The 27,039-nt window shown below is 42.1% G+C and overlaps 1 protein-coding gene across 1 annotated transcript in view; it reads right to left on the minus strand.

The window, feature by feature from the left end:
- Positions 1-3,788: 3,788 nt before the first annotated feature.
- Positions 3,789-27,039, minus strand: part of LOC139380681 (diacylglycerol kinase, beta) — a 50,965-nt gene continuing 27,714 nt past the window's right edge. Inside the window, exons 21-25 of the mRNA XM_071123615.1 lie at positions 17,553-17,643; positions 16,307-16,502; positions 10,065-10,185; positions 9,816-9,876; positions 3,789-5,834 (exon numbers count right to left, since the gene is read on the minus strand). Of these exons, the coding sequence (XP_070979716.1) occupies positions 5,727-5,834; positions 9,816-9,876; positions 10,065-10,185; positions 16,307-16,502; positions 17,553-17,643 (577 nt within the window). The 3' untranslated portion in view covers positions 3,789-5,726. The remainder of the gene's footprint in view (positions 5,835-9,815; positions 9,877-10,064; positions 10,186-16,306; positions 16,503-17,552; positions 17,644-27,039) is intronic.

Here is a 27,039-nt window from a genome sequence, read left to right on the forward strand (position 1 = left end):
CGACCCTATATCAAGATGGATTGGGGGAAGAATAAAATGAATGGACCGTCTAAACCTACCGAGGTAGTCGACCTGAAACAGTTTCATTCATAAAGGTACAAACACCTCCGCAGTAAACTTGCACTACGATTATCCCACTACAAACGTACATAATTGATATATTAGCTGCATAGCTCACAATGAGTTGTATTTACTCACCTTTGTAAAGAGGTAGGCTATGCATAAGGTTGTTGACAAACGGTCCACTTCTAGCTATAGGCTGTGCCAAGGTTGGCGATACATTGAGAACAACCACCTAACGTGACCAAAAGCTCTATATAATATTCCAAGGGAAAGGGAAACACAAAATAGAAAATAAAAGAACAGGGACACTCACCTAATTAACATGCGCCGCATTCATTCACGGGTTTCTGCCTGTATTTAGTAAGAAACAGAAGTCAGCGACGTGAAGCCCGCTGCTGAATCTGCCGGCTGAAGCTTGCGCACACTCTGCTCTAGTGTTGCTTTCGCGCGGCTTGGCTTCGCCTCCTGGGGCCTCCGGTGGAAAAAGAAGGCTCTCCGTTTCCTATTGGTTGTCAATGTCTTTCACTGGATCCGATTTCCACCCTTCAATCAGGCACAGTTTTAATCATGTGTGTTTAACTTCTAAAGAAAACAACTGTCAGAACTGTGTGCATGTCTCTCTCTCTGTGTGTGTGTGTGTGTGTGTGTGTGCTTGCGTGTGCATGTCATGTTGGTTTAAACTTTTATCACTTTGCACAATGTTTCTCAAAAATTGGGCTCTTAAAAAGCCACTATACTTTTACTTTATGCTACATTTGAAAGAAGGAAATAGCTTACCTGTGTACAGAACCTGTTTTGTTTGAGAGCACGTTTCTCAGAGCATGTTCTTGATCAAACACACACAGTCACATACACATACAGTCGCATACACACACGGTCACATACACACACGGTCACATACACACACGGTCACAATCACATACACCCCCAGTCACATACACACACAGTCACATACACACACACACACCTTATGTTCTTCTATTTTCCATAACTCTAAACCTAAACCTTACTCCTAACTCTAAACCTAAACCCTTGCCCTAACCCCAAACTTAAAATAGCCTTTGTCCTCATTTGGACATGGGAAATGTCCCCACAATTATTTTTTTTACTATCCTTGTGATTTTAGGTCCCCACGAGGATAGAATAACCGACACACACACCCACACCCTAAATCTAATTCTAACCTTAACCCTAAACCCCCTAGAAATAGCATTTGACCTTTTGGGGACTAACAAAATGTCCCCAGTTGGTCAAATTTTTGTCCCCACAAGTATAGTTAAACACATCCACGCACACACACAATCGCTCGCACAAACACATGCTCCCTCTGTCCTTTCTCATTCAGAGGTAACACACACGGACGGACGTGAGCACACACACTTTGTGACCATGGAAACAGCGTTTTGAAGTGGTTCCAGAGGGACTTGCTAAAGCTGCAGCTCTCCCCTAATGTAAGGGATACATTGTTGTGTGCCTCAGACCTGCAGAAGGCACTGACCTGTAAGCAAATCACAGGTCACCGGGCAACTGAGGACAGGTTTGCATCACAAACAATGGGACACTAACACACAGTGAGAGCAGTCTGGGGCTTTACAAAAGAGAGATACCACTAACACTCACACCTGACCCCCCTTACTAGCTCCGACTTAGCTGAAAGGTACTTTATTGAGGAAACGTACTTACTATGACATGTGGTTGTCCTACCTAGCTATAAATGCACTAAATGAATGCACTAACTCTAAGTTGCTCTGAATAAGCCGTCTGCTAACTGACTAAAATGTAAATATAAAAATCAAACGATTTGGGGGAAAATTCTAAACAGTTATTCCTAATATTATACAAACTCCCCCTTTTTCCTCCAAACATAATGATGGTCATTATGGCCAAACAGTTCTATTTTTGAATCATCAGACCAGAGGACATTTCTCCAAAAAGTACCATCTTTGTCCCCATGTGCAGTTTTAAACCATAGTCTGGCTTTTTCATGGCGGTTTTGGAGCAGTGCCTTCTTCCTTGCTGAGCGGTCTTTCAGGTTATGTCGATATAGGACTCGTTTTACTGTGGAATATATATTTTTGTACCTGTTTCCTCCAGCATCTTCACAAGGTCCTTTGTTGTTGTTCTGGGATTGATTTGAACTTTTCTCACCAAAGTGTGTTCATCTCTAGGAGACAGAACGTGTCTCCTTCCTAAGCGGTGTGACGGCTGCGTGGTCCCATGGTGTTTATACTTGTGTACTATTGTTTGTACAGATGAACGTGGTACCTTCAGGCGTTTGGAAATTGCTCCCAAGGATGAACCAGACTTGTTGAGGTCTACAATTTTTTTTCCTGAGGTCTTGGCTGATGTCTTTTGATTTTCCCATGATGTCAAGCAAAGAGGCACTGCGTTTGAAGGAAGGCCTTCAAATACATCCACAGGTACATTTTCTGGAATTTTCCAAGCTGTTTAAAGGCACAGTCAACTTAGTGTATGTAAACTTCTGACCCACTGGAATTGTGATACAGTGAATTATAAGTGAAATAATCTGTCTGTAAACAATTGTTGGAAAAATGACTTGTGTCATGCACAAAGTAGATGTCCTAACTGACTTGCCAAAACCATAGTTTGTTAAGAAATTTGTGGAGTGGTTGAAAAACGAGTTTTAATGACTCCAACCTAAGTGTATGTAAACTTCCGACTTCAACTGTACATACACTGGATAGGTGCAGTGAAATGTGTTGTTTTACAGTGTCAGCCATAGAAGTACGGCACCCCTGGAGCAAATTAGAGCTAAGAGCTTTGATCACAGGCACATCGGCAGATTTTTCACCTTGTCGGGTATTCAAACCAGCGACCTTTCGGTTACTTGCACAAAGCTCCAACTGCTAAGCTACCTGATGCCTAAGACATTGATGGGGATAGGAAGTGAATTATCTTGTCACTCCTGTGGAACCCCCCCGGAGGCCTGAGAAACACAGGTCGAGCGTAGGTGTCCTGTCCATCTGACACCAAGCGAAGAGGTAAACACACTCATTTGCAACATCCCTAGAGAGTTAGGAAAACAAGCATGTGTTCCAGTTGATATTTTACATTGTATTGAATTAGTAGCAACACCATGTAGTTACTTTGTGCAGAAGGCATTGATTGTTTTATGTGTCACATAAGCCTACAGTAAAGATATAAATGAGATCATAATGAATGAGGAGTTATGAAAGAAATGATGTAATACAATCAAAATTCTTCTCATTATTTTAAAAGTAATATAGGCTAAAGGAAATGATTAGATTTGGTAAGGGGCATTTCTTTTAAGACTAATCATATATTGATTTAGTTGAATCAAGCAACAAGAAAAAAGCATGCTAAAGGGCCATTGAAGGGTCATCGCAGGATCAGGGTGTAAACAGTTTGACAGGCATCTCTCATGGGCTTGAGTGTATCCACTGTATAAATAGCAGGTGTTTAGAGCAGGTGTAAGAACACTAACAGGATAGTGAGTGTCCTGTCGGTGACAGTCAACCCGTCTCAGGTGACATTGTGCCATTGAGAGCCATTAGGTGTCAACAGGGTCAAAGGTAAAAACACGTGTAGATGAGCATGTCAAACGACAACAACATTTAATTGTTTTCGTGTTCTGTTCAGCTTTTGAACAGAACTACACATTGGCGTGATTTACAGAGAAGAGCAGAAAAATAACATTGTGTACAAAAATACAACTTCACTGTACAAAACAAACACTGCACTTACAAAGCAAAGTAATGGAAAAGTTAGCAGACCCAAATCTTCCATAGGCAGGATGGCACTTTGAACAGAGACAGAAATCCAATACAGTAATCTTCTATCCTTGAATTGTACTTAGAAAACATGCAGGAATGCATTTCAGTTGAAAACTTGCATCTATTCATGTACAGTTTGACTGTCATTCTTGTGTAACAGATTTTAAGAATTTCATATAGTGTATGGATCTGATCTGAATATGGCCTTTCGTTCTGTTTATCTTTGGTAGTATATTATATTGAGGTATGGGGTCAGTGGTTTAGGTGAAAACTGGACGAATGATGTCAATATAATAAAAAGTCTATATAGATTTCTGAAATTCAAAATACTGTTCAGGTTAACAATATCAGGTCATTCTTATGGTTAGTCTTACTTATATGCATATCATGTGCAAGACCAAATAGCCTCTGCAGATATCTAGAGGGAGAATACAGAACTTCTTCTCGTCTCTGAATAACCCAGTCATACAAATTGATTAGACTGATTCTCATGATTGATTCTTCAATTCCAGCTCAAGTATGTCAATAGTAATTTCACATTTGGAGTTGAGTTCTAATCGGTTAATGTATGCATGTATCAGTGATGTATTTGAATCATTCTCAAATGCAAACAGCTGAAAAAGACTGAACAAATCAATAACCTAAGGAGGTCAAACCCTGCTCTGGAGTCTTGACTGTGATGATTGTACAACATGGTGTACTCAATTCAATTTGTTGAAAGGTTTTTCTATAATAATAGTTAGTGTATAAACCTTTGAGCAATATTATATCTTAAAAATACCTGAGTACCTGGCCTTGAAAAACAGGACTCCCTGAACACAAAAGGTTGATTTCAGGTTGATATGATTTCATATATTGTGAGAGAAAGGCAGTAGTTGAACCCTGACAAAGTGTTTTACTTCCAAAATGACCAACACAGTACAATTCCACAGGTTCAAGAATACAGTAGATCTTGGTTATCCATGCAACTCAAGATGTGCAACTGCACAATTAGAAGAAATTGTCTGGATATCCCGTGCAATATAAAAAAAGTGTATGTCATGTGACGTGTGCATGCGTTTGTTACCAATTCATTTTCCTTAATTGGTTTATGATCCTTAATGGAAATAGTTTCTATGATCCAGCTGCAAGACATTTGAGCATTAACCCGTCAAACATGTTTAGCGAGAAACCTAACAGAGCCTTTGAGATTCTTAAATCCATTCACGGATGAAGTCAACATTGAAGAGATAGTCAGTGCCCCGTTGAATTGTGAAGCAAATAACCTGAAACTTTACCTTAGACCAAAAGCTTATACCATATGTTGACTCAATATCATCACTGTCCTTATGCACCCTGAAAGATATGTTCACTTCATAAACAGTAATCCAAAGTCCATCATGCATTGGGGTGTTCAAATGCAAACACATTCAAAATATTGATGCAGATCAAATCACTATCTTACCATACAAATGACTTTCAATGATTGACAGAAATGTGTCGCTTCCTTCAAAGGACTTGATCCACATGGCACATTGCACAAGACCACTATAAAAATGACATTTAGAAAAACATGCCATTGTAACAGTATAAAGTTATAATCTGGAAAGGTAAACAACTGCTCCAGAGGGACAATGCCACTGCGTTGGCATTGTGGAGTGGCACTGCATCATGAACCAAAGCCTCTGTCCTTGTAGTTCCTCACTCTAAATAAGAAAGGGGAGCGCTGACATTTCCATGGCAGAAATAGCATGCACAGCTACAGTATGCTATTGAATGGAGCTAGGCTAACACATTGGAATCCTAGCATCATAACCTAGTAACCCAAATGGAGCTAATAAATTAGCATTCTGGCATCAAACCTAGAGACTTCCATGGGTAAAATCGCTCGTTTCTCTGGAGAAGAGGCCCAAAGGCTAAGTCTCTCACTCAGTCTTTGCTCTCGCTGCATGTTCGGCGGATCACAGAGGAGAAGAAGCTGTTGCCTTGTGGGGGACCCATCAACATCGGTGCCTGGTTCTTATGCACTATTTCAATCTGGTGTGGACAGAGAGTGAAGGAAACAGGATAGAGTTACATGGTGATATGATAATGCTTTCATAACATGGAGCACATGGACCCACTGAAAATACCTGTTCATTGTACAGCAAGGGAGGTCATGGCCTGTGTAATAATGTAATCATGCCATTCCAATAAGAGACCACTGAGAAAAGCTTGATGCTTGAAGTCTATGAGTATTAGACGCTAGTAGTATTTCAGAAGAAGAAAAAGTTAAATTACCACAGATCAATGAAATGGTAAATATCAACCCTCAAGGTATGCCCTGACCTGTACCTAGCTCATTATACTATAGCCCTCGTAGTACAAACAAGAATAATGAGCAAGGTAAATGGTATCATCAGTATTAAAGAAACCCTTTTTACTTCAAAGAGAAGCGTGCCGTTCATCGTTCATGAACTCTAACGCTGTAGTGGTCGCTATTGTGCGTGGGCTTGATGTCCAAATTATATTCAACATGATTGAACTTAATGTTACTGGAGTATCATTTAATTGACAAATTAACCTTTCATGAGAAATGAGGTCAAAAAAAAGGTTCAGCACAAAATAAGGACTTGAAAGAGAAGCTGGCCGTGTTTGAAAGCTTAAATGGCTAAAAAAGTTTGTATTTTATGATAAAGAAATGTATATGATTTTTCAAATAGATTAATTAAAAGGGGAAATCTGCACAGCACAACAAAGCGGCTACCCTAGCGCTGATTTGGTAAATAGCTGAGGGATGGGGCTAGAGAACAAAGCTATCAATACTGGGACTAACCATCCATTAGATCAAAATGATAGTTTTAACCATGTTTTAAACCTACACAGTCAGTGTTTGTTTACAATTGGATGGTATACAAACAATGGAGTAAAACAAATATTATGGGGTTCTGATGGTGTACTGTCACACCCTGTCCTTGTGATTGTCTCCACCCCCCTCCAGGTGTAGCCCATCTCCCCATTATCCCCTGTGTATTTATGTGTATTTATACCTGTGTATTTATACCTGTGTATTTATACCTGTGTTCTCTGTTTGTCCGTTGCCATTTTGTCTGGTTTGTTCAAGTCAACCAGCGTTTTTGTTATCAGCTCCTGCTGTTCCCAGTCTCTCTTTTTCTCGCCCTCCTGGTTTTGACCCTGACTGAGCCTGCCTGCCTGCCCCTGACCCTGAGCCTGCCGACCTGTACCTTTACCCCACCTCTGGATTGTTGACCTCTGCCTACCCTGACCCTGCCGACCTGTACCTTTACCCCACCTCTGGATTGTTGACCTCTGCCTACCCTGACCCTGAGCCTGCCGACCTGTACCTTTACCCCACCTCTGGATTGTTGACCTCTGCCTACCCTGACCCTGAGCCTGCCGACCTGTACCTTTACCCCACCTCTGGATTGTTGACCTCTGCCTACCCTGACCCTGAGCCTGCCTACCGTCCGGTACCGTTGCCTCACCTCTGGTTTACTGACCCCTGCCTGCCTTGACCTGTCTATTGCCTGCCCCTGTTGGAATATTAAACCATTGTTAATTTGACGTGTCTGCATCTGGGTCTTACCTTGATTCCTGATAGGGTACAACAGTTTAACTAAGATAATTAAGGAATTTATAAGTTATAGTTGTCAATAATCAATGGTTATAAATCATTTAAAAAAAATGCATGGCCCTTTAAAAGGTTATGCCAGTGTACAATAGAGATGTAGTCATACATGATATAAGTGCAAATGAATTGGGTTAATTATCTTATGTATGCAAAACATGATTTGCATAACAGTTGTTGTTAATAATTAGTTGGATAACATCCCATTTTAATGAACATTTAACAGGTTGACTGATTCAAAATTCAGCATTGAGACGTCTAACTCACCATGGAAATCACCCAACACACAATTATACACTGCTCAAAAAAATAAAGGGAACACTAAAATAACACATCCTAGATCTGAATGAATGAAATATTCTTATTAAATACTTTTTTCTTTACATAGTTTAATGTGCTGACAACAAAATCACACAAAAATCAAATTTATCAACCCATGGAGGTCTGGATTTGGAGTCACACTCAAAATTAAAGTGGAAAACCACACTACAGGCTGATCCAACTTTGATGTAATGTCCTTAAAACAAGTCAAAATGAGGCTCAGTAGTGTGTGTGGCCTCCACGTGCCTGTATGACCTCCCTACAATGCCTGGGCATGCTCCTGATGAGGTGGCGGATGGTCTCCTGAGGGATCTCCTCCCAGACCTGGACTAAAGCATCCGCCAACTCCTGGACAGTCTGTGGTGCAACGTGGCGTTGGTGGATGGAGCGAGACATGATGTCCCAGATGTGCTCAATTGGATTCAGGTCTGGGGAACGGGCGGGCCAGTCCATAGCATCAATGCCTTCCTCTTGCAGGAAATGCTGACACACTCCAGCCACATGAGGTCTAGCGTTGTCTTGCATTAGGAGGAACCCAGGGCCAACCGCACCAGCATATGGTCTCACAAGGGGTCTGAGGATCTCATCTCGGTACCTAGTGGCAGTCAGGCTACCTTTGGCGAGCACATGGAGGGCTGTGCGGCCCAAAGAAATGCCACCCCACACCATGACTAACCCACCGTCAAACCGGTCATGCTGGAGGATGTTGCAGGCAGCAGAACGTTCTCCACGGCGTCTCCAGACTCTGTCACGTGCTCAGTGTGAACCTGCTTTCATCTGTGAAGAGCACAGGGCGCCAGTGGCGAATTTGCCAATCCTGGTGTTCTCTGGCAAATGCCAAACGTCCTGCACGGTGTTGGACTGTAAGCACAACCCCCCACCTGTGGACGTCAGGCCCTCATACCACTCTCATGGAGTCTCTTTCTGACCGTTTGAGCAGACACATGCACATTTGTGGCCTGCTGGAGGTCATTTTGCAGGGCTCTGGCAGTGCTCCTCCTGCTCCTCCTTGCACAAAGGTGGAGGTAGCGGTCCTGCTGCTGGGTTGTTGCCCTCCTACGGCCTCCTCCACATCTCCTGATGTACTGGCCTGTCTCCTGGTAGTGCTTCCATGCTCTGGACACTACGCTGACAGACACAGCAAACCTTCTTGCCACAGCTCGCATTGATGTGCCATCCTGGATGAGCTGCACTACCTGAGCCACTTGTATGGGTTGTAGACTCCGTCTCATGCTACCACTAGAGTGAAAGCACCGCCAGCATTCAAAAGTGACCAAAACATCAGCCAGGAAGCATAGGAACTGAGAAGTGGTCTGTGGTCCCCACCTGCAGAACCACTCCTTTATTGGGGGTGTCTTGCTAATTGACTATAATTTCCACCTGTTGTCTATTCCATTTGCACAACAGCATGTGAAATTTATTGTCAATCAGTGTTGCTTCCTAAGTGAACAGTTTGATTTCACAGAAGTGTGATTGACTTGGAGTTACATTGTGTTGTTTAAGTGTTCCCTTTATTTTTTTGAGCAGTGTATATTGTCAGAGCCTAACTTTGATTTGTGGAGTTTTGCCAACAGACACAAGTGCACTTATAAACTACTTGTTTTGTCATGCACTAGATTCTCCCATAACGACTGAAAGATCTGTATGTAAATTCTGGCTCCACTTCATCTGTGATGCTGCTGTCAGAGGAGTCACATTGTAATTAAAAGCAAACACTGGTTTAAATCAGCACAAGTTGAGCCATTTCATTTTGAAAAGCGAACAAAATGTAAAACAAAACAAACACTTGTACTTGTGCAGGGGAGTAGTTTGAGGGACCAGGTGAACACATTAAAATAAAGCTTTGTGTTATTACATATCAGTTAGGATAAATTACAAATATTTAAAACAGCGCAGCTTCACTCTCGAGAACTTCTGCCGGGGTACTTTAAAGCATTAATATCTTATGTGGGAGCATAGAGACACCTAGATGATGAACTTTCCATATGAACCACCTGTGTGTAGCACATTGTACTGTACAGTACATGCATTAATAATACCACAATGCACGGAACATTGACATGACTTACAGTACAGGGAGTCTGCATCCATGGCTCCCCATCAATCTGCATGGGGAGGGCTTTGGTGGTCCTGACAACCACAAACAAAAATCCCTCTTAAAACATGATTCTTGACTTCTGTTATGTCATCCATCTAGATTGTTTCTATGTTGTTAGATGGTAAACAGTGTTCAAAAAGGTAGAATGTTGAATGGAAGGGTTAAAAGAAGGTGACTGTGGTCAGATCGTGATCAGTGGTTGTGGTCAAGGGGTACCGACCTGATGGTGACCGAGGAGCACTGGGCCAGGCGTCTTCCTGCGCTCCTCAGGCCGATGTGGATCTGTCCCATCTCCATGGCACCCTCCAGACCCACCACTTCCAACAGCTGGTCTGACGGGTCTACAGACACAGAGACATAAACACAGCCACACATAGAGCTCAGACCATCTCTCGACCATCCTGTTGAGCTGAGCAATAAGGTTTGAATGGATCCTAAATCAAGCCATTGGTTAACTCGGGAATCCACGCACCTTGAGTAAGAAAAAGAAGAAGGAGGAGAAGAAAGATGGCGAGAACAGGAGGGATAAAAGAGGCGAAAAAGAGGTGTGCTTCATTTTCAAGGTGCACAGTTTGCCTTCCGTTCTCCAAAGCCTGAATATTCACTGTTGCAAGGAAAAAAAGAAGCAACAAGAACAACAACCAGCAGCCATAAACAAAACACCTATTAATTAGATTGCGCCGGCAATGCAAAGCAATCTTGTCTTCCTATAATTATTAATTTATTTTCTGTTTTGAAGTTATGAGCATTGATTTTGCCCCTGCTGGAAGCCCAGTGTCGCGCTGAGCCCATCTGTTTCAGCGGGCCTGTTACTCCTACTCTCAGACTACTCGTCCCTCCGCAAATTAAGCCCTGTTGTGAGTGCAGAGAGACACTAATTGAAACTAAGACCCATTTTAGGGACTTGGTGGGTATGGTAGAACAAACTAGCATGCTGTCATTGATCGTGCTGCTGTATGGTGCTGTTGCTAATGCTAGGTTGCTGCTGCTAGGGCCAGGCTGATGTTCAGGGCTTCTAAGATGTGCGAGTGGTGCCTTAGACACAGTATATAAATCAACCATATTTGTATTTCTATGGATGTTACTGTTGAGGGGTAGTGTCCAGCTGTCACTATAGCAACAGGCTGGGTCGGCACCCTCTGTGTTAATGGAAAGCTTGCCATGGCATGAGAGCTAAAAAGAGAGTTTGTGTGCGTTCGCACGTGCGTGCTTGTTTGTGAATACCTGTGTGTTCACACCTGTGCGTGTATGTGTGTGTTTATGCCTGTGTGTGTGTGTGTGTGTATGCATGTGCGTGTGTATGAGTCCGTGCCTGTGTGTGTGTGTACACAATGTGCTAGCCCCCTGACACTGGGCCCTCCCTCCCAACATGCCTTCTCACGTTAGCGCTGCTGGCTCACACAGCCCCTGGCTGACATGTATGATGGACAGCATCACCACGGCGACGGTTAAACGTGTGGAGCTTCCTGGTTGCCCGGGGCTACACACAGGTCATATTGTATACCCCAGAGTGCTTACTGTGGGCAAGGCCAGGAGTGTGCTCTGCTCTCAGTAACCAAGGTCAGGGCAGGGAGATCATCAATGGACATAAGGCTTCATGAATTTGCCTATTTTTGAAAATAACAAATGATTGGTATATGATTATCATAAACAGTGGTGGTTGTATTAGTGAGGCTACTTTAGTTGTTTAAGTATAAGCCGTTGGGGGAGGGGTGGGAGACTAAGACAACATTTGGAATTATTTTAAGATGGTCATACCATGGATTATTTAGCTATTTGATATCCCCAAAAAATAAAGTGAAATTATTTGAGAAAATATTGAATATGGCCTTTACTACTATAGCCCATAGAAATGCATTGAATAACACATTCATGAATGTCAAAATAAACAGTCAAAAATATTTAACATTGTATTTTTTGGGACACAAAACTACCTCCATACATCCATTTGTTTGTACTTCAGACGAGTCCTGTGACACTTGTGGGGTTCGTAGAGCAAAATGTAGAACATTGCACTCGGGAGAGTTTCCCTTTTCCATAGTGGTGTAATATTCGTTTTGTAGGCCAAACTGTTCGGGACGCTACAAACGTTTTCTTGAGAAGACCGATTTCCGGCATGTCTCCTGGTCTGACAAACACTGCTGTAGCTCTGCCACCTTCCAAGGCCGACACATGCAAATGAGGCGGATTGAGAAGCAGCCCATACAAAAAAAACGGTTATCTCTATCTTAAACTGACCGATTTTGATGGGGATATTTTGATTATGTTTCTTAGATTGAGGCACGGGTGGATGAATGAATGCGTGTCTAATACTAGCTGACTGTTACAACCAGTGCAGTGCCCGTTTAATAATAGTGATGGATGCATAACCACAGCCTGGTCTGAAGTCTATAGTCATGGAAGAAAGAACAGACTCCGGTTTTCCCAGATTTGAAAAGAAAATCATGTGAGCTCAGAAGCACTGGTTACACTTGTCAGATGAGAGAGACCGATTAAAGATTTATATATATATATATATTTTTTTTAAAGAAGAACACTAGTGACACCAGCACTTCCGGACAGGTTTCTCTAACTCAAAGCCATGTAAATATATGGCTGTGCTCTCACTTATCTACTACATTCTGGCGCTGTACTCTGAGAGAAGACCCACATTCACTCATCATGCAGTGTTTAAAAGGGGTGAAAGGTGGAGGGTGAAGTAGAAACATAGATCTGGCAAAAATAAAAACTTGTTAGTGTTGAGCGATTAGTGATTTTTATAGGTCGGTTTGGTTTCGGTTCGATTAGTAAAAAAGAATTGGTTTAGATTGCATTTACATTCAAATGATTTTAGAGCTTTTTAATAGAAATTCCAAAGCCAAAAACAGTGATCATTCAATCGCCAAAATATGGAAAATGTTCCATTGTCTCGGTCAGGTCCACACTGGGTAGATATCAATAGAAACATAGAAATTTACTATGAAATAATACAATATTTCAGTTGTGTATATTACATTTTCATTCCTTAAAGTCATCATCTCATCTCTGCTTTGGCAGTCGAAGCCATACTGTACTGTCTGTAGTCATCCTATTTAGCTAGGCTAGCCTGCCTAAGTATGCTGCGAAGCTGTTTGAAGAAACCATTTTACTAGTTCTTCAAGGTAGATAAGGCATACTTTCACAAACTGTCTCTATCTCTCTCACTCGTAGTGTTGTGTACATTCCTCTCTCATGTGGTCTATGCGGTCTCTGTGTATTTAACCTAATGTAGCAGGCATAAAGTGTATCCATCTCTGTCTGAGCCAGAAAGAACAGGTGCAATAGATCATGGCCATTGTAGTTAATTACCACGTGTCTGCACTGAACTAGGTTAAATATTTGCTTAATGAAAACTACAACTCCCTTCAGCCCAGCATCCCACATAGTTTGACTTGACTTGATTTCTCTCATGAATAATTTGATTTTGCTCTAGGAAAACGGCACATTGGTCTCACAAAAAAACAGAACTAAATGGAATTCAAGTAATTTAACTGATTAGTTTAATAACTGGGGTGGAAAAAATACATTTTGGTTAATCACTTATCACTACAACTTGTCATTTTCATACATCAACACCCCTTATCGTAGATAAATGGAAAATACAGTCATACAAATAATACAAATTTAGTTTTACACTCATAGTGTTCAAAACAATCAGTTTTAAAAGAGGGGACTAAATAAAGACCAAATCATTCCTGTTCGCACATCAACATCACTTATTTCAGATAGAAGACAAGATCGAGTCACAGAGATGTTACAGTGGTTTACGCACACAGCCAAGTCCTATATTAGGCAGCCCACGCCTCATAATCGAGTTGTCACAGTGCAAGATTAGTCCCAGCATCCTTGTCATTGTCAAATACCTGTCCATGGCAGTCTCTACTCCACTGACAATATGCAGGGTGACAGAGAGGGAGTGGGTGAACGACGTTGAGACCACCTTTAGAATCTTCATGGTACATGTCTCAGGGCATCAGTCCCCCCCATCCCTCCCCCGTCCCCCCCATCCCTCCCTCCGTCCCCGTTCTAAATAATTCACCCATAGCCATTCCCTTCCACCTGAGGGGCTTGTCTCCTGGCGTCAACAGCGGGACGACTTAACAGTTCCAGAAAGGTCAGTCGTTTTTTCCCAGTTTGATCTGCACTTCGCACTCCGTGCTCTGGGTACACGTACAGCCCCCAGCCCCCATTGCCCCCAGCCCCAAGGCCCCCCAGGCTAATGCACTCTGTGTTTACGGGCCCCTCTAATACGCCATTCTCTGATCTGACAAGTTGGGTCTCTCATCTTGAGCACACCTTCAGCAAGGGCAACCAGCACTCACTCACTGGCCACTAAGTGCCTTTTCAGGTTCAGGCTGAGGGTTAGGATAAAACAAAAAAAATCCGTTGCACCAAATCAAATTATTTTTGGGTGAATTAATGGAAGGGAGGGACTACTGTAGTGCATCAACAGTGTGTGAATTGATCATCTCTGACCACCACTACCATCTTAACACTCCTTGCCAAAGCTGACATTTCTTGGGCTCTGTCCATTGCCTCTCTCCCAGTCTATAAGAGTAGAACTCAGTGAAATGGATGATGCCCTAGGTTATTAGAAAGAACATGCATGATCCAAATGGGTTCATCCATCAGTGCTTGACTCGTATTGACTGAAATTAAAGAGCAGGTGGAATCTCCTCGATACTCCACTGTGCGAAGCACACTGGCAGATAATGGGGAGCACACTGGCAGATAATGGGGAGCACACTGGCAGATAATGGGGAGCACACTGGCAGATAATGGGAAGCACACTGGCAGATAATGGGAAGCACACTGGCAGATAATGGGAAGCACACTGGCAGATAATGGGAAGCACACTGGCAGATAATGGGAAGCACACTGGCAGATAATGGGAAGCACACTGGCAGATAATGGGGAGCACACTGGCAGATAATGGGAGCACACTGGCAGATAATGGGAGCACACTGGCAGATAATGGGAGCACACTGGCAGATAATGGATTTGGTATGTAGTCAATGGGTTGCCTATTATACAGTGCCGTGTACATCGCAGTGTTACTAATTCATGAAAACATCCTTGGTATGATTGTACATTTGACTGTGAGAAATTGTCACATGCCCAGTCATGTATGATTTGACTTTCACTATACACAGTATGAATCTGATTTGGTTGATCTATGATCTAATCAAGCCTGGACATAATACACCAGCAAAACACTACCACATACCACAGATGTAGAATCTTAATTTGATCACTCTTTTGTTGCTGAGAATCTTCCTGCTGTGCAGGGAAGGCAGATTAGTTTCGTGGTTGACATAAATTCACTGAAAACCCGCACTAAAACACGGTTGTGTTAACAGTATTGCACTTTTCATGTGGCCTACTTTTGTCCAGCTAATAGCCTAACCACCAATCAAGCAACATTACGTACTAAACGTTTAAATCTTGTTGCTATTATTTTGCTACAACAATGCTGGTCAAATTAAGATCCTATATCTGTACAATGCCCTTGTAATAAAATACTGTACACCTTCTAATACAAACACCTTGATCACAGCTACAGTGTCATTGTGCAAAATGGTACGCGGCATCATCTGGACATGTGTGCAACAAAAGTTTAACATTCACCATTTCTGTCAAGCGGTCTACGCATACAACTTGATGATATTGTTTGATAAATCCAAAGCATGCACCTCACAGAACTCACTGCAACTGCCTCTGCAATGGGATGCTGCAAAGCAAACGCAGCGTTCCGTTGAAGACAATTTACCAGTTTACCGGCTGACCTTAACTCCTCCTAAACAATCATCTGTGTTAATTCATAGATCCTCATTGATGAGCTCCCATGTGACATATTTCTGTGTTAGGGGCCCATAAAGGCGGCAGAATTGACACTGAGCTCCCTCAGTCTGCTCCTATTAAGCCGGGTTGTCCACTTCTGCCTACACAAGCCATTACCAGTCAAGTGACAGTGCGAAACAGTGACATTAAACCGCACCCCTTCATCCCAAACCAAATCTAAGCACTGTGATTCAACTTGTCATTGGTGAAATATTCATACCAGCGGCCAGGGAAAACTTTGTCCCAAAGTTTGTCTCTGATCTGTCTAATGTGAGCTTGGACAAGGTCTTGCCTCTTAGTGTCACAGGTTATTAGGAGAAAGGATCTTCTATGCTAAAAAATCTATACACAAAATGGCAGCCGATCAGCCATTGAGTTGTAGTATTTCAAGCCTGGTGTTATCCTGTGTACGTTTGGTTGTAGTACTGATCTGTAAGAGGCACTTGAATATGAGCAAGCCTTTGACATTTTAAAATACCTTAAAGGACCTATGTAAAATACCCCATGTAAAATAAATGTGGCAATGTGAACAATGTTTCCTCAAAGTTGGAATTGCAATAAATACATTTCAAATTCACCAGTATCCATCATTACAATAGCTACCTTGGACAGCAAATTGAAGCTCTTTGGGGTCCAGCACTGTTGTCCTCTTATCCTGGGTCTTCTTCCCTCCCCGGCGGTTGCCCCGCCTTTTCCTGCTCTCACCCCACAGGTTGGAGCCGCCATGCATGCTGGGAATGTTTAAAATTGCGATGCCTTCCAAAGAGATGCTGTCTAGGTCCAGAGTGATGCCGTCACACTTTACAAAGGACAAGGGTCAGGAAAGAAAGCGAGAGAGAGGGAGGGAGCAAGAGAGAGAGAGAGAGAGAGAGGGGGATTACATCAAATCAATAATCAAAATGTTCCTCTTGAAACATTTGTGTAGCAATTAAATAACATTAAGTAGATCATGCTAATTATGCATGAGCCAGAGCTTCTCAGTTAGGTGTTATCAAAACTTGCCCATGCTCATCTGGCAGCCTTCACTGCTGAGTGATAATTAACAGTTTATGTCGAAGCCATTTGATCTTTGACAAGCTGGAAATGTCCACCAGAAGGGGACCTGCCACCAGCCATGACTCCTAACAAACGTATACCAGTACGGCATCCATATTAGGAATTCCCTCAGTTGCCAGCTGTATAATAACAGGCCACTTCTCGGTCCTCTCTCAGTGGAGTTTAAATACATGGCCTGTAATTCCACACCGAACCTGCTCCCCTTCAGTACCATACTAAGTAGACATCCACGGCTAATTAATGAAGACCTCTACCACCGCTGATGGCTCTGAGGAGGGGAGATGGATCGGCTAGACACCACCTTCATTATCCCTCAATATCACACACAGCAGGACCGTGCCGGGATAATTACCTGTGTGTTGGGCTGAGGATCCGTTAGGGGAGTGGGAGGGGGAGAGGGGAGGCCTCCCTCCCTCCTCAACACTTCCAGACTGAAATTGGTACAAATGGAAGGCTATTTGTGGATCAGGAGGTGGCTGGTGCTCAGTGTCTTAAAATGGTGTGCACTAGATTAGAGGCATTATTCTCTCTCCCCGGGAGATTGTACCTAGGCGTTATACATTTTGCTTCTTGTTTCCCAATGCATTGTGTCTGCTTTCAAAATACTTAATTTTGCATGTTAACAGTAGGTGTTCTTGTTGCAGAGAGCAGTACAAGTGAGAGTAGTTTATGTTGAATTATTGCTTATTCATTACACAGTAGTGCAATCAAATGGTGACAAGTCATAGCATTAAATAGCATAAAAAGACTTAGTCCCAATCTCCCAAAATTGGAAGCAGGCAGTTGTACTTACCTCAACCTCCAGAAAGTCGTGGAGCTTCTTGCATGTGGCCGAGAAGGTCTCAGAAGTGCCAAACTCAAAGTACCACAGCTTATTCTTTGTTCTGAAAAACAAGACAATAAGAAGTGTAAGGGGACTAGGAGGAAACAAAAATCTCTCTCTCCCCACATCAAAATCTCTCTCCCACAGTCAGCAATACAAAAAGGGGATGAAGCGATTTCCCTCTCTCTCGCAATCCTCTCTTTTAGTTAGTCTGGGGTTTGTGGAATAGCTCTCTATCTATAAAAGCTTTAATTCATGTAGAGTTTTTATTTACATGTATTTATTTCAGACTTTTCAGAATTGACTTGGAAGTATTCTCCACCATTGTTTATCAACAAAAAAATCAATAATAATACAACAAGTTTTATTGACACATACACCCAAGAGGTGCAGTGAAATGTGTTGTTTTACAGGGTCAGCCATAGTAGTACGGCACCCATGGAGCAAATTAGGGTTAAAGGCCTTGCTCAAGGGCACATCGACAGATTTTTCACCTTGTTGGCTTGGGTATTCAAACCAGCAACCTTTCGGTTACTGGCCCAACACTAAAACCGCTAGGCTACCTGCTGCCCTATAACCCGCTACAGTGAATACCATCCACTATTGTCTGAGAATTTAAAATACATTTGATATTGGATTTAAAACATATTCACAAAATCCAATCTCCGAAAACATGCGTCATTCATTAATCATAATGTCTCACACACGTAGAAGCCGAAAGACTAACGTAAAGCCGAATAACCACTAGAGTATGTGGGGTGGGTACTTAGCATTAAAACACAGCAAGGGGTGAGAGAGGGTAATCTAACTGGCCCTTCATTTAACTGAGGACTGGGGTGCTGCTCCCCTGGTTTCCTAGGGGCACATGATCCCAGAGCTAAGCCTGATGATCAATGACCCTGCTAGTTAGAGTCACCATCTGTTGTTATAACAGTGTGATACTCTGTATAGAGCCTATATGCTTTTACTTTACTGAGCCGGATTGTATTTATTAAGCGTCTCAGAGCAGGAGTGCAGATTTAGGATCAGGTCCCCGCTGTCCATTCATTGCAATCTAAAAAGGTCAAACTGGTCCTAGACCAACACTTCTACCCCGAGATGCTTTCTGAATACTGTCCCAGGTGTTAATCTGAAGATTGGTGCAGAATGTAGGCTACACCTTAAGACAGAGCAAGCTTTGAAACAAAGCAAATGGAAACTCTGAAATACTCCACGTGGACCGATGAGTGAGAATTAATAACTGTAGGCCTAATACCCAAAGGGAAACTATTATACAGAACAGAGAACAAAAATATCTATGAAGACAGGATTTCTTCTAGACTCTCCTGGTTTAAAAGGCCTACAAGGTGAATCAATATTACTAAACGCTCTGGTAGCCACAGTTTGGCCAGCAAAGATGACTTGTCTCAACCTATTGCACTCTGCCCATAGAGTTGGTGAGCCTTGAAAGAGTCATAATAACTCACAGCCATTTGAGCATGAATTAAGTGGGAGAAAGAAGATATCTATCAACATGTGTTAAGAAAGATGTTCAAACATCTTTCGCTTGGCAAAAACAGATGGAGCAGTATCTGAATGAAGAATATTAGCTACTCTTTGTAGATTCTGTATTGTACATGTAGTACACATTGGAGTTCAGTTTAAGTGAATTTAATGAGGTATTAATCAACCTCAGGAGGCTGAAGAAATGTGTCTTGTCACCTAAAAACCTCACAAACTTTTACAGATACACAACTGAGAGCATCCTGTCAGGCTGTATCACCGCCTAGTACGGCAACTGTGCCACCCACAACCGCAGGGCTCTCCAGAGGGTGGTGCCGTCTGCACAACACATCCCAGAGGGCAAACTACCTGCCCTCCACCTACAGCACCCGATGTCACAGGAAGGACAAAAAGATAATCAAGGACAACAACCACCCGAGCCACTGCCTGTTCCCCTGCTACCATCCAGAAGGCGAGGTCAGTACAGGTGCATCAAAGCTGGGACCGAGAGACTGAAAAGCAGCTTCTATCTCAAGGCCATCATACTGTTAAACAGCCATCACTACCGCAGAGAGGCTGCTGCCTACATAGACTTGAAATCATTGGCCACTTGAATAAATGCAACACTAGTCACTTTAGTAATGTTTATACATCTTGTATTACTCATTTCATATGTATATACTGTATTCTATACTATCTATTGCATCTTAGCCTATACAGCTCTGCCATTTCTCATCCATATATTTATATTTATATATTCTTATTCCATACCATTCCTTATTCCATTAGGTATTTGTTGTGGAATTATTAGATATTACTTGCTAGATATTGCTGCACTGTCGGAACTAGAAGCACAAGCATTTAGATACACTCGCAATAACATCTGCTAAACATGTGCATATGACCAATAACATCTGCTAAACATGTGCATATGACCAATAACATCTGCTAAACATGTGCATATGACCAATAACATCTGCTAAACATGTGCATATGACCAATAACATCTGCTAAACATGTGCATATGACCAATAACATCTGCTAAACATGTGCATATGACCAATAACATCTGCTAAACATGTGCATATGACCAATAACATCTGCTAAACATGTGCATATGACCAATAACATTTGATTTGATGGCGGACTAAATGCTGCTCTAACATTCATAGCATCACATCACATCCGTATAGAGAACATTTATGAGCATCAATGTCTATTTACAGCTAAATGCTTGACTTTCTTTAGAGATTTCTTTGAAAGCACACCATACAGCCAACAGAAGATTTATCATCATGGGGCTTTCGTGAGAGAGAAAAAACAACCTTACCACAGTGCTGACATGCAGAACTGAAGACAATAAAAAATGGCCTTCTTTTTGCTGGAATCAAAGCCTTACAAGCGGGATGTATTAGTGTAAGCAGAGTAACAATCACTAAATTATTGATTTCCTCATTAGGAGTTTTGTCAGGGCCATTTAGCTGCTTTATAAATTAGCTTTCATTAGCCACTTGCAGGATAGCCCGGGCTCAATGTTGATTTATAATGTGCAAGATGGTCAATAGGTGCGGGAAGAGAGGAGTAAGGAGAGAGAGGGAGAGAGCGAGAGAGGGAAAGCGAGAGCAAAAGAGAGCGAGAGACAGTGGGGGAAGAAATGGGGCGTGCTGAGAGGGCCTACTATACAATGACACATCTAGCATCTCTCAAACATGACTTCCAACAGCTGCCCTGGGCTCCATGTGCAACCCTCACCATAAATCTGTGTGCTTAGCAGACCTAACACAAGGCCGGCTACAGCAAATGCGCAATGTAGGCTATTTCAAATACTATTTGAACCCAGGTCTGGTTCCTTCTCACGAGAGACTTGTCTATGGCAGCCGAGAACGAAAACACACAAGCACTCCTGTCGCAGACAAAACACAAATGCAGACATGAGCATCATTTGCAAACAAACAAATGTGGTGGCCTATTCGCGAGTCTATTAAAAAACAAAGCAACTTGTGGTGTGACTGAAACTAAATGATGTGCAGCCTTTACACCTGCAGTGAGCTGTTGGAGGAATAATTTGCAGCACTCGCTGAGGTGAAATTGTTTTGGTTTGTTTTTGTTATTTTCAAGAGGCTCTAGCACATCTGAAGCACTGCGACCTTTAAGTCACAGGGGAACTACCCAGGTTTCCAAGCAGCTGTATTATTTGGTTGCCAGGCGGAAAGTTCCTCTCTGTTTACATGAGAGGCAAACTCAAGAGGCTATTACTCTCCTCTGATGTACAGTACCTTTTGTACAGTGCACCACTTATCACCACAGTAATAGGCTTAATACAGCATGTCTAAAACACATAACATACAGTACACACAGCACATACAGTACAATATAACCAAAACCAAACACAGGACCTTCTAGACAGTCTCAAATCGACTTTGTAGTAGTTAAAGATGGGAATAGATAGTTGACATCTGAATGTCCTGATTGTTCCCTCTACTTAAATGTAGGATGTCTGAAACATGTGTAAAACATACAGTAGTTTATACAGCAAATTCACTCTTTCAGTACAATATCAAGGTTATATTTTACTGTAAACTAAACCAAAACACAGCACTTTGTCGTTCTCAAGTCTACTTAACGTAGAAGGGAATAGACAGTCAAAATCAACACAATACTGCTACAGCATTGATTTCTTTCCAGTACAACATAACCAAAACGCAGCACTTTTTTGTCTACAACTTTGTGTAGTAGTTAAACATAGGAACAAGTAGAACTGATAGAGTCGACATCTGACTGTCCTGTCGATTCCCTCCACTTAACCTAACAAGAGAGCCATGGAAACAAATCACGGCCTTATCTCCCTGTTCATGAGATAATTAGGAGCATCCCATTGGCCCCATCGGATTCCCATCCTTTATGTGCTGATAGACTGGCGCTCAGCACCCTGATCTGAAACACAGCTGGAACAGGAGAGGCTCCAGTGAGATGGCAATTGAGGATCAATGGAGAATCAACTGAAAATGATGATCATCTGAACACATTGATACTTTTAATGTGGGTCAAGAGATTTGACTTTGCAATAAAAGTGAATATAAAGGGGTTTCATTAACCAGAGTGTGTCCAAAATATCATAACTTATAGTATATTGCAAGTTCATTTTGAAGATCAGATAAACAAAGAAAGGTACTTTTTTCCACCACTGAGTACACAAGAGACAATATGTAGCTACAACTGTGATGTCAAAAGACAACACTGTCTCAGGTTTCACCAACCAGTGAAGCAAGCAGCTCCCTGCGCAGACTTAGCACAGTATTATGCCCCTGTTCTCTCCTCATCAGTCAACTCATCTACTTTATAAACCCCTGTCTCGTCACTGTATTAAAAAGTGTCAAAGGCAAACGGGCTTCAGTGTAGCATGGCTAGGCTCTCCCCAGGCCACAGCACTTTGCAATACTCTTCAATGATCTTTCTACTGTCCACTGTTAGCATGAGGCACAGAGCCATTGATTTTTTCCCTCTGACACTTAATCTAAGCCCCCATGATCTATGACCTTATTTTCACACTAATTTATTTTTGATCAGAGGTGATAAATATCACGTTGACATAACCAACTCTTTGTGCATTGCATCAATGCACTGTTTTGTTTAACATGACACCGCCCCGAGTGCTACAACTCTGACTGGCAGCTTGAAAAATGGCCTGTGTCGTGTTTTCTCCCCTTTCTTAAAGAGACATGCCAAATAAAACAGTACAATGAATGGGTTTGTTTGAACTCCAAGCAAAGGATCCCTGGGTGTATTTATAATATCAGTATCCTCCCAGCAAACCAAAAGTGTTTCTGTCAAATGTCCCAGAACATTTGTTATGTTGCAAATGTTCTCATAACACAAAAACTGTCCAGTCTTGCTAATTATTAGACAATGTTTGCATAAAACATTCGCCTGATGTTGCAAGATCGTTCCCAGGACACATTTAGTCTGTTCTTTAAAAGGTTCCCAGAATGTTTCATTAGATTGTAGGAACATTGTGGGGATATGACAAGGTTCCCAAAACACTAAAACTGCCCAGTGCTGACATTCAGATAATGCTTGTATCAGGGTGCACAAAACTTTCCTTTGATGTTGCAAGAACATTGACAGAACAGCGTTTCTAAGTTTTTAAAGGTTCCCAGAACATTTAATTAGGTTATGTGAACAGTGTGGGTACAAGATATGCTCTGTTGTGATGACATTCCATGTTTAAGTTAGGTTGCTCTCGACATTCCCTTAATGTTTTAAGAATGTTGACAGAACACCTGGTCCAACATTTTTAAAGGTTCCCAGAACATTTAATTAAGTTATGGGAGTTGTCTGGATGTTGCAAGAATATTCTCATATTGTGGGCCTCCCGGGTGGCGCAGTGGTTAAGGGCACTGTACTGCAGCGCCAGCTGTGCCATCAGAGACTCTGGGTTCGCGCCCAGGCTCTGTCGTAACCGGCCGCGACCGGGAGGTCCATGGGACGACGCACATTTGGCCTAGTTGGTCGGTAGGGATGTCCTTGTCTCATCGCGCACCAGCGACACCTGTGGCGGGCCGGGCGCAGTGCGCGCTAACCAAGGTTGCCAGGTGCACAGTGTTTCCTCCGACATATTGGTGCGGCTGGCTGGATGCGCGCTGTGTTAAGAAGCAGTTGGGTTGGGTTGTGTATCGGAGGACGCATGACTTTCAACAGGAGTTGTAGTGATGAGACAAGATTCTACAACAATTGGACACCACGAAATTGGGGAGAAAAATGGGTTATTTTTTTTAAAAAAGAAAGAATATTCTCATATTGTACTTAAGAACATACCCACAATGTTCCACAATTTCCAAATGAGTCTGTTTTTATTACTTGTTTTACTTTGTTTTAGGTTTACACAATATATATTTTAATGTTTTTGGGATGTTATCATCATAATGTTAATAAAACCCTAACTGGGAATCTTAGCTAATGTTCTGGGAATGTTCCTGGTTTCCTGGGATAGCTCGAATCATTTTATTTGAGTTTATAAAAAATGTTCCTTGTCATTGGAACTTTTCTGTTACAAAGCTCAGCTCATACTATAAGGAGGGGCCTTTGTGTGTTTTTTGTCCAATATTGAAATAGAAATAATCCTAGATTCATCACAGTAAATATACTGAATGGCTTGTAAGAGATATGGTCCTATCAATTGTTATATAGGGACTACAATAATCAGACACATAAAATCTAAAAACTATCTATCTAATGTATATTATTTGCTGTCTGTTATCTCTCACCCTAGACGTGAACATACTGCTGGTGGGAAGGTGTGAGAAGGGAACGGTGTAGCCAGCTGGTGGCTCTGCAGGGGCTATGGGGGCTCGACAGAGGATGGGGGACACAACAGGGACTAGGAGACTTTTGGAGGAGTGGTGGGGAGTCAATATGTGGCTGGGATCTTGGACAGTAAGAGCTGCTGCTACAATATGAGAAATCAGAGGGCATTGAGACTACTATAGGGCTTTCATCTACAATATTATAAAAAAGGTATCCAAAAGGGTTCTTCAGCTGGTTTTAGGTAGAACCCTTTTTGGTTCCATGTATCACCCTCTCTGGAAACGGTTCCACATGGAAGCCCAAAGGGTGATATCTGGAACACAAAAGGGTGATATCTGGAATCCAAAAGGGTTCTACACCTTTTGTTTCTAAGCCTGTATATAAGTGTCATATTAAATATTACATACCAACCAGTTAGAATTAGAGTCTATGGGATTTACTGAACAAGACTGGTGGCTCACTTCTGAGGTCCAGACAAGTGTGAAACTATGTTTATATACGATACGGCTGTATGTGTGTGTATCCATTCATTAGTGAGTGTGTGCGCGTTTGTTCATTTTTGCGTGTACAGTATATGTATGCGTATGTGTGTGACTGTGTGTACATTCACGCTGGGTTGGGGACAGGGCCACAGGTGAGGTCTCTCTAAATTACACTCACAAGTGGCCATTAATTATAGATGACATCCTGGTCAGACAAACGATTTCATCCTCAAATGAGGTCCGAGGGCGGCCCCTGCCCGGGTCCACAGGGGCCCTGTGGGGAAGCGGTTTGGGAGTGTGTGTGGCAGTGTGTGAGTGGATCCAGTGGGCTCTGCGCGCTTTGATGAACACACTCATTATGCTAAAGAGCGCTCCATGCCTGGGCTTCCCTGTGCCTCCAGGAAAGGTTAACGCCAGAGTGGTTCAACAGAACAGCCACAGGCTACATGAGGGAGAGTGGTAATATAACCAGTGCTTAAGACAGTAGTAGTAATAGTAAGACTGCCATACATCAAATACAATACCTCAGGCTTAGAACACAGACCTGTGTTGGTGGCCATTGAACTGTTGCTAACAGGTTATTGAAATTGGCTGAAAGTGTAACTGTTTTTTGAGGGTACAAAGGCAAAAACGATGAGAAAATCTCTATCTGGCTATAAATCACGTATTTTTCTGTCTTTCCATCTCCCCCCTCCCTCCCTTACATTCTCTCTCTCTTTCTGAGGCAGAGATTAGTGTGTAATTACATGGGAGATCAGTAACAAAGAGAGAGGAAAAGGAGCAGTATATTTTAACTAGGCAGAGGGAGGTAGTGTGTGGCGTCGTCACGGGTCGACTGATTGTCTTACTTTTAATCCTCGACCTCATTATCACCTCTTGGTCAGGCTGCAGTCAGTAAATGAATCTATCTGCCGACGTGTCAAATCTTCACACATTCTTCCTCATAATCGCCCAGAGGTGCCAAAACAGAGAGGGAGTCACCCCCGGCCCGGCCCCAGTATTCATTACATTCATCAACCAAATCCCCTCGTTTCATAATTTAAAACACAATATGCCATTATTTTGTTGCTAATTAAACCTGATCAAATATGTATGTCTTGTTTAAGGTCAACCCGACGACAAATGGAATTGATATCCTCTGAAGAAAGAGAGAAAGTCTGCGAGAAAGAGAGAAAGAAAGTAGTGCAGTCTCTGTTGTGATTTCGATGGGGGAGGAAGGGAGGAATGGAGTGGGGGGATTCATTGTAATTTAGTAGTCTCTCATGCCAGGCCTGATGGCTGCTGAAAGACAGTAATACAGTAACTGAGAGATGGTGAATTTATCTGATTTGGAAGAGTCAGACATGTATATGCAGTTCAACTGTGACACGTGGGAATGTGTGTCAGGCTGTGTTTTTGAGTTGGGGCTGCTGTGAACTTTGAATGTGTCTTGGTGTTGGCTTTACACAGACTCTGCCTTACACCCGCTATTGAACACTGTTCATACACTCGGAAGGAAATGGCTCCATGATAAGTTGCATTCTACTTGCAATGGACATGAGCCCCTTGGACAAATCCAACAAAATATATGCTACCTTGAAAAACTATAACCATGCATTATTCAATTGGCAAGGATAGTGTGTAATAGAGAGATCCTAAACCCATTCCCTCCTGTAAATTATTCATTGAATTCAAATAACAGATGGTATAATTTTCTTAAAATATCTCAATCATTTTTCACATGGGCTTAAAATGGTATAAAACAATATATTTGATGTCTTTGTATACATGTTTTGTGTACTGTGTATTAATATATATAGCCATATAGTGTTATTGATTGATATTAACAGTTTGGGAATTGAGATTTAACACAATGATTTAAAATGATGCAGTGTGGCTAAACCTGTACCTTCAATGTATGGCTACACTAGCATTGGAATATGCCTAAAACACACATACTGGAGAGAAAAATCACAAACTGCAATACAAAGAAAATTTGAGTACTCTCCCATATATCATTTTGCACTGCAGCAACCCTTGCAGATCACGTAGCCAAAACAAACCTTTGGATAATAGTTTGCTAAATGTTGAACTAAAGTCAGAGTAAATATGATAAATGAATACAAATGGGATTATTAGGAGACTGTGTGTCATCTCTCCGACAGATACACGATGTCAAACTACCCAAGCAAATTCAATTACCCACGCCA

The sequence above is a fragment of the Oncorhynchus clarkii genome, chromosome 2, assembly GCF_045791955.1.
Source record: "Oncorhynchus clarkii lewisi isolate Uvic-CL-2024 chromosome 2, UVic_Ocla_1.0, whole genome shotgun sequence".
NCBI lineage: Eukaryota > Metazoa > Chordata > Actinopteri > Salmoniformes > Salmonidae > Oncorhynchus > Oncorhynchus clarkii.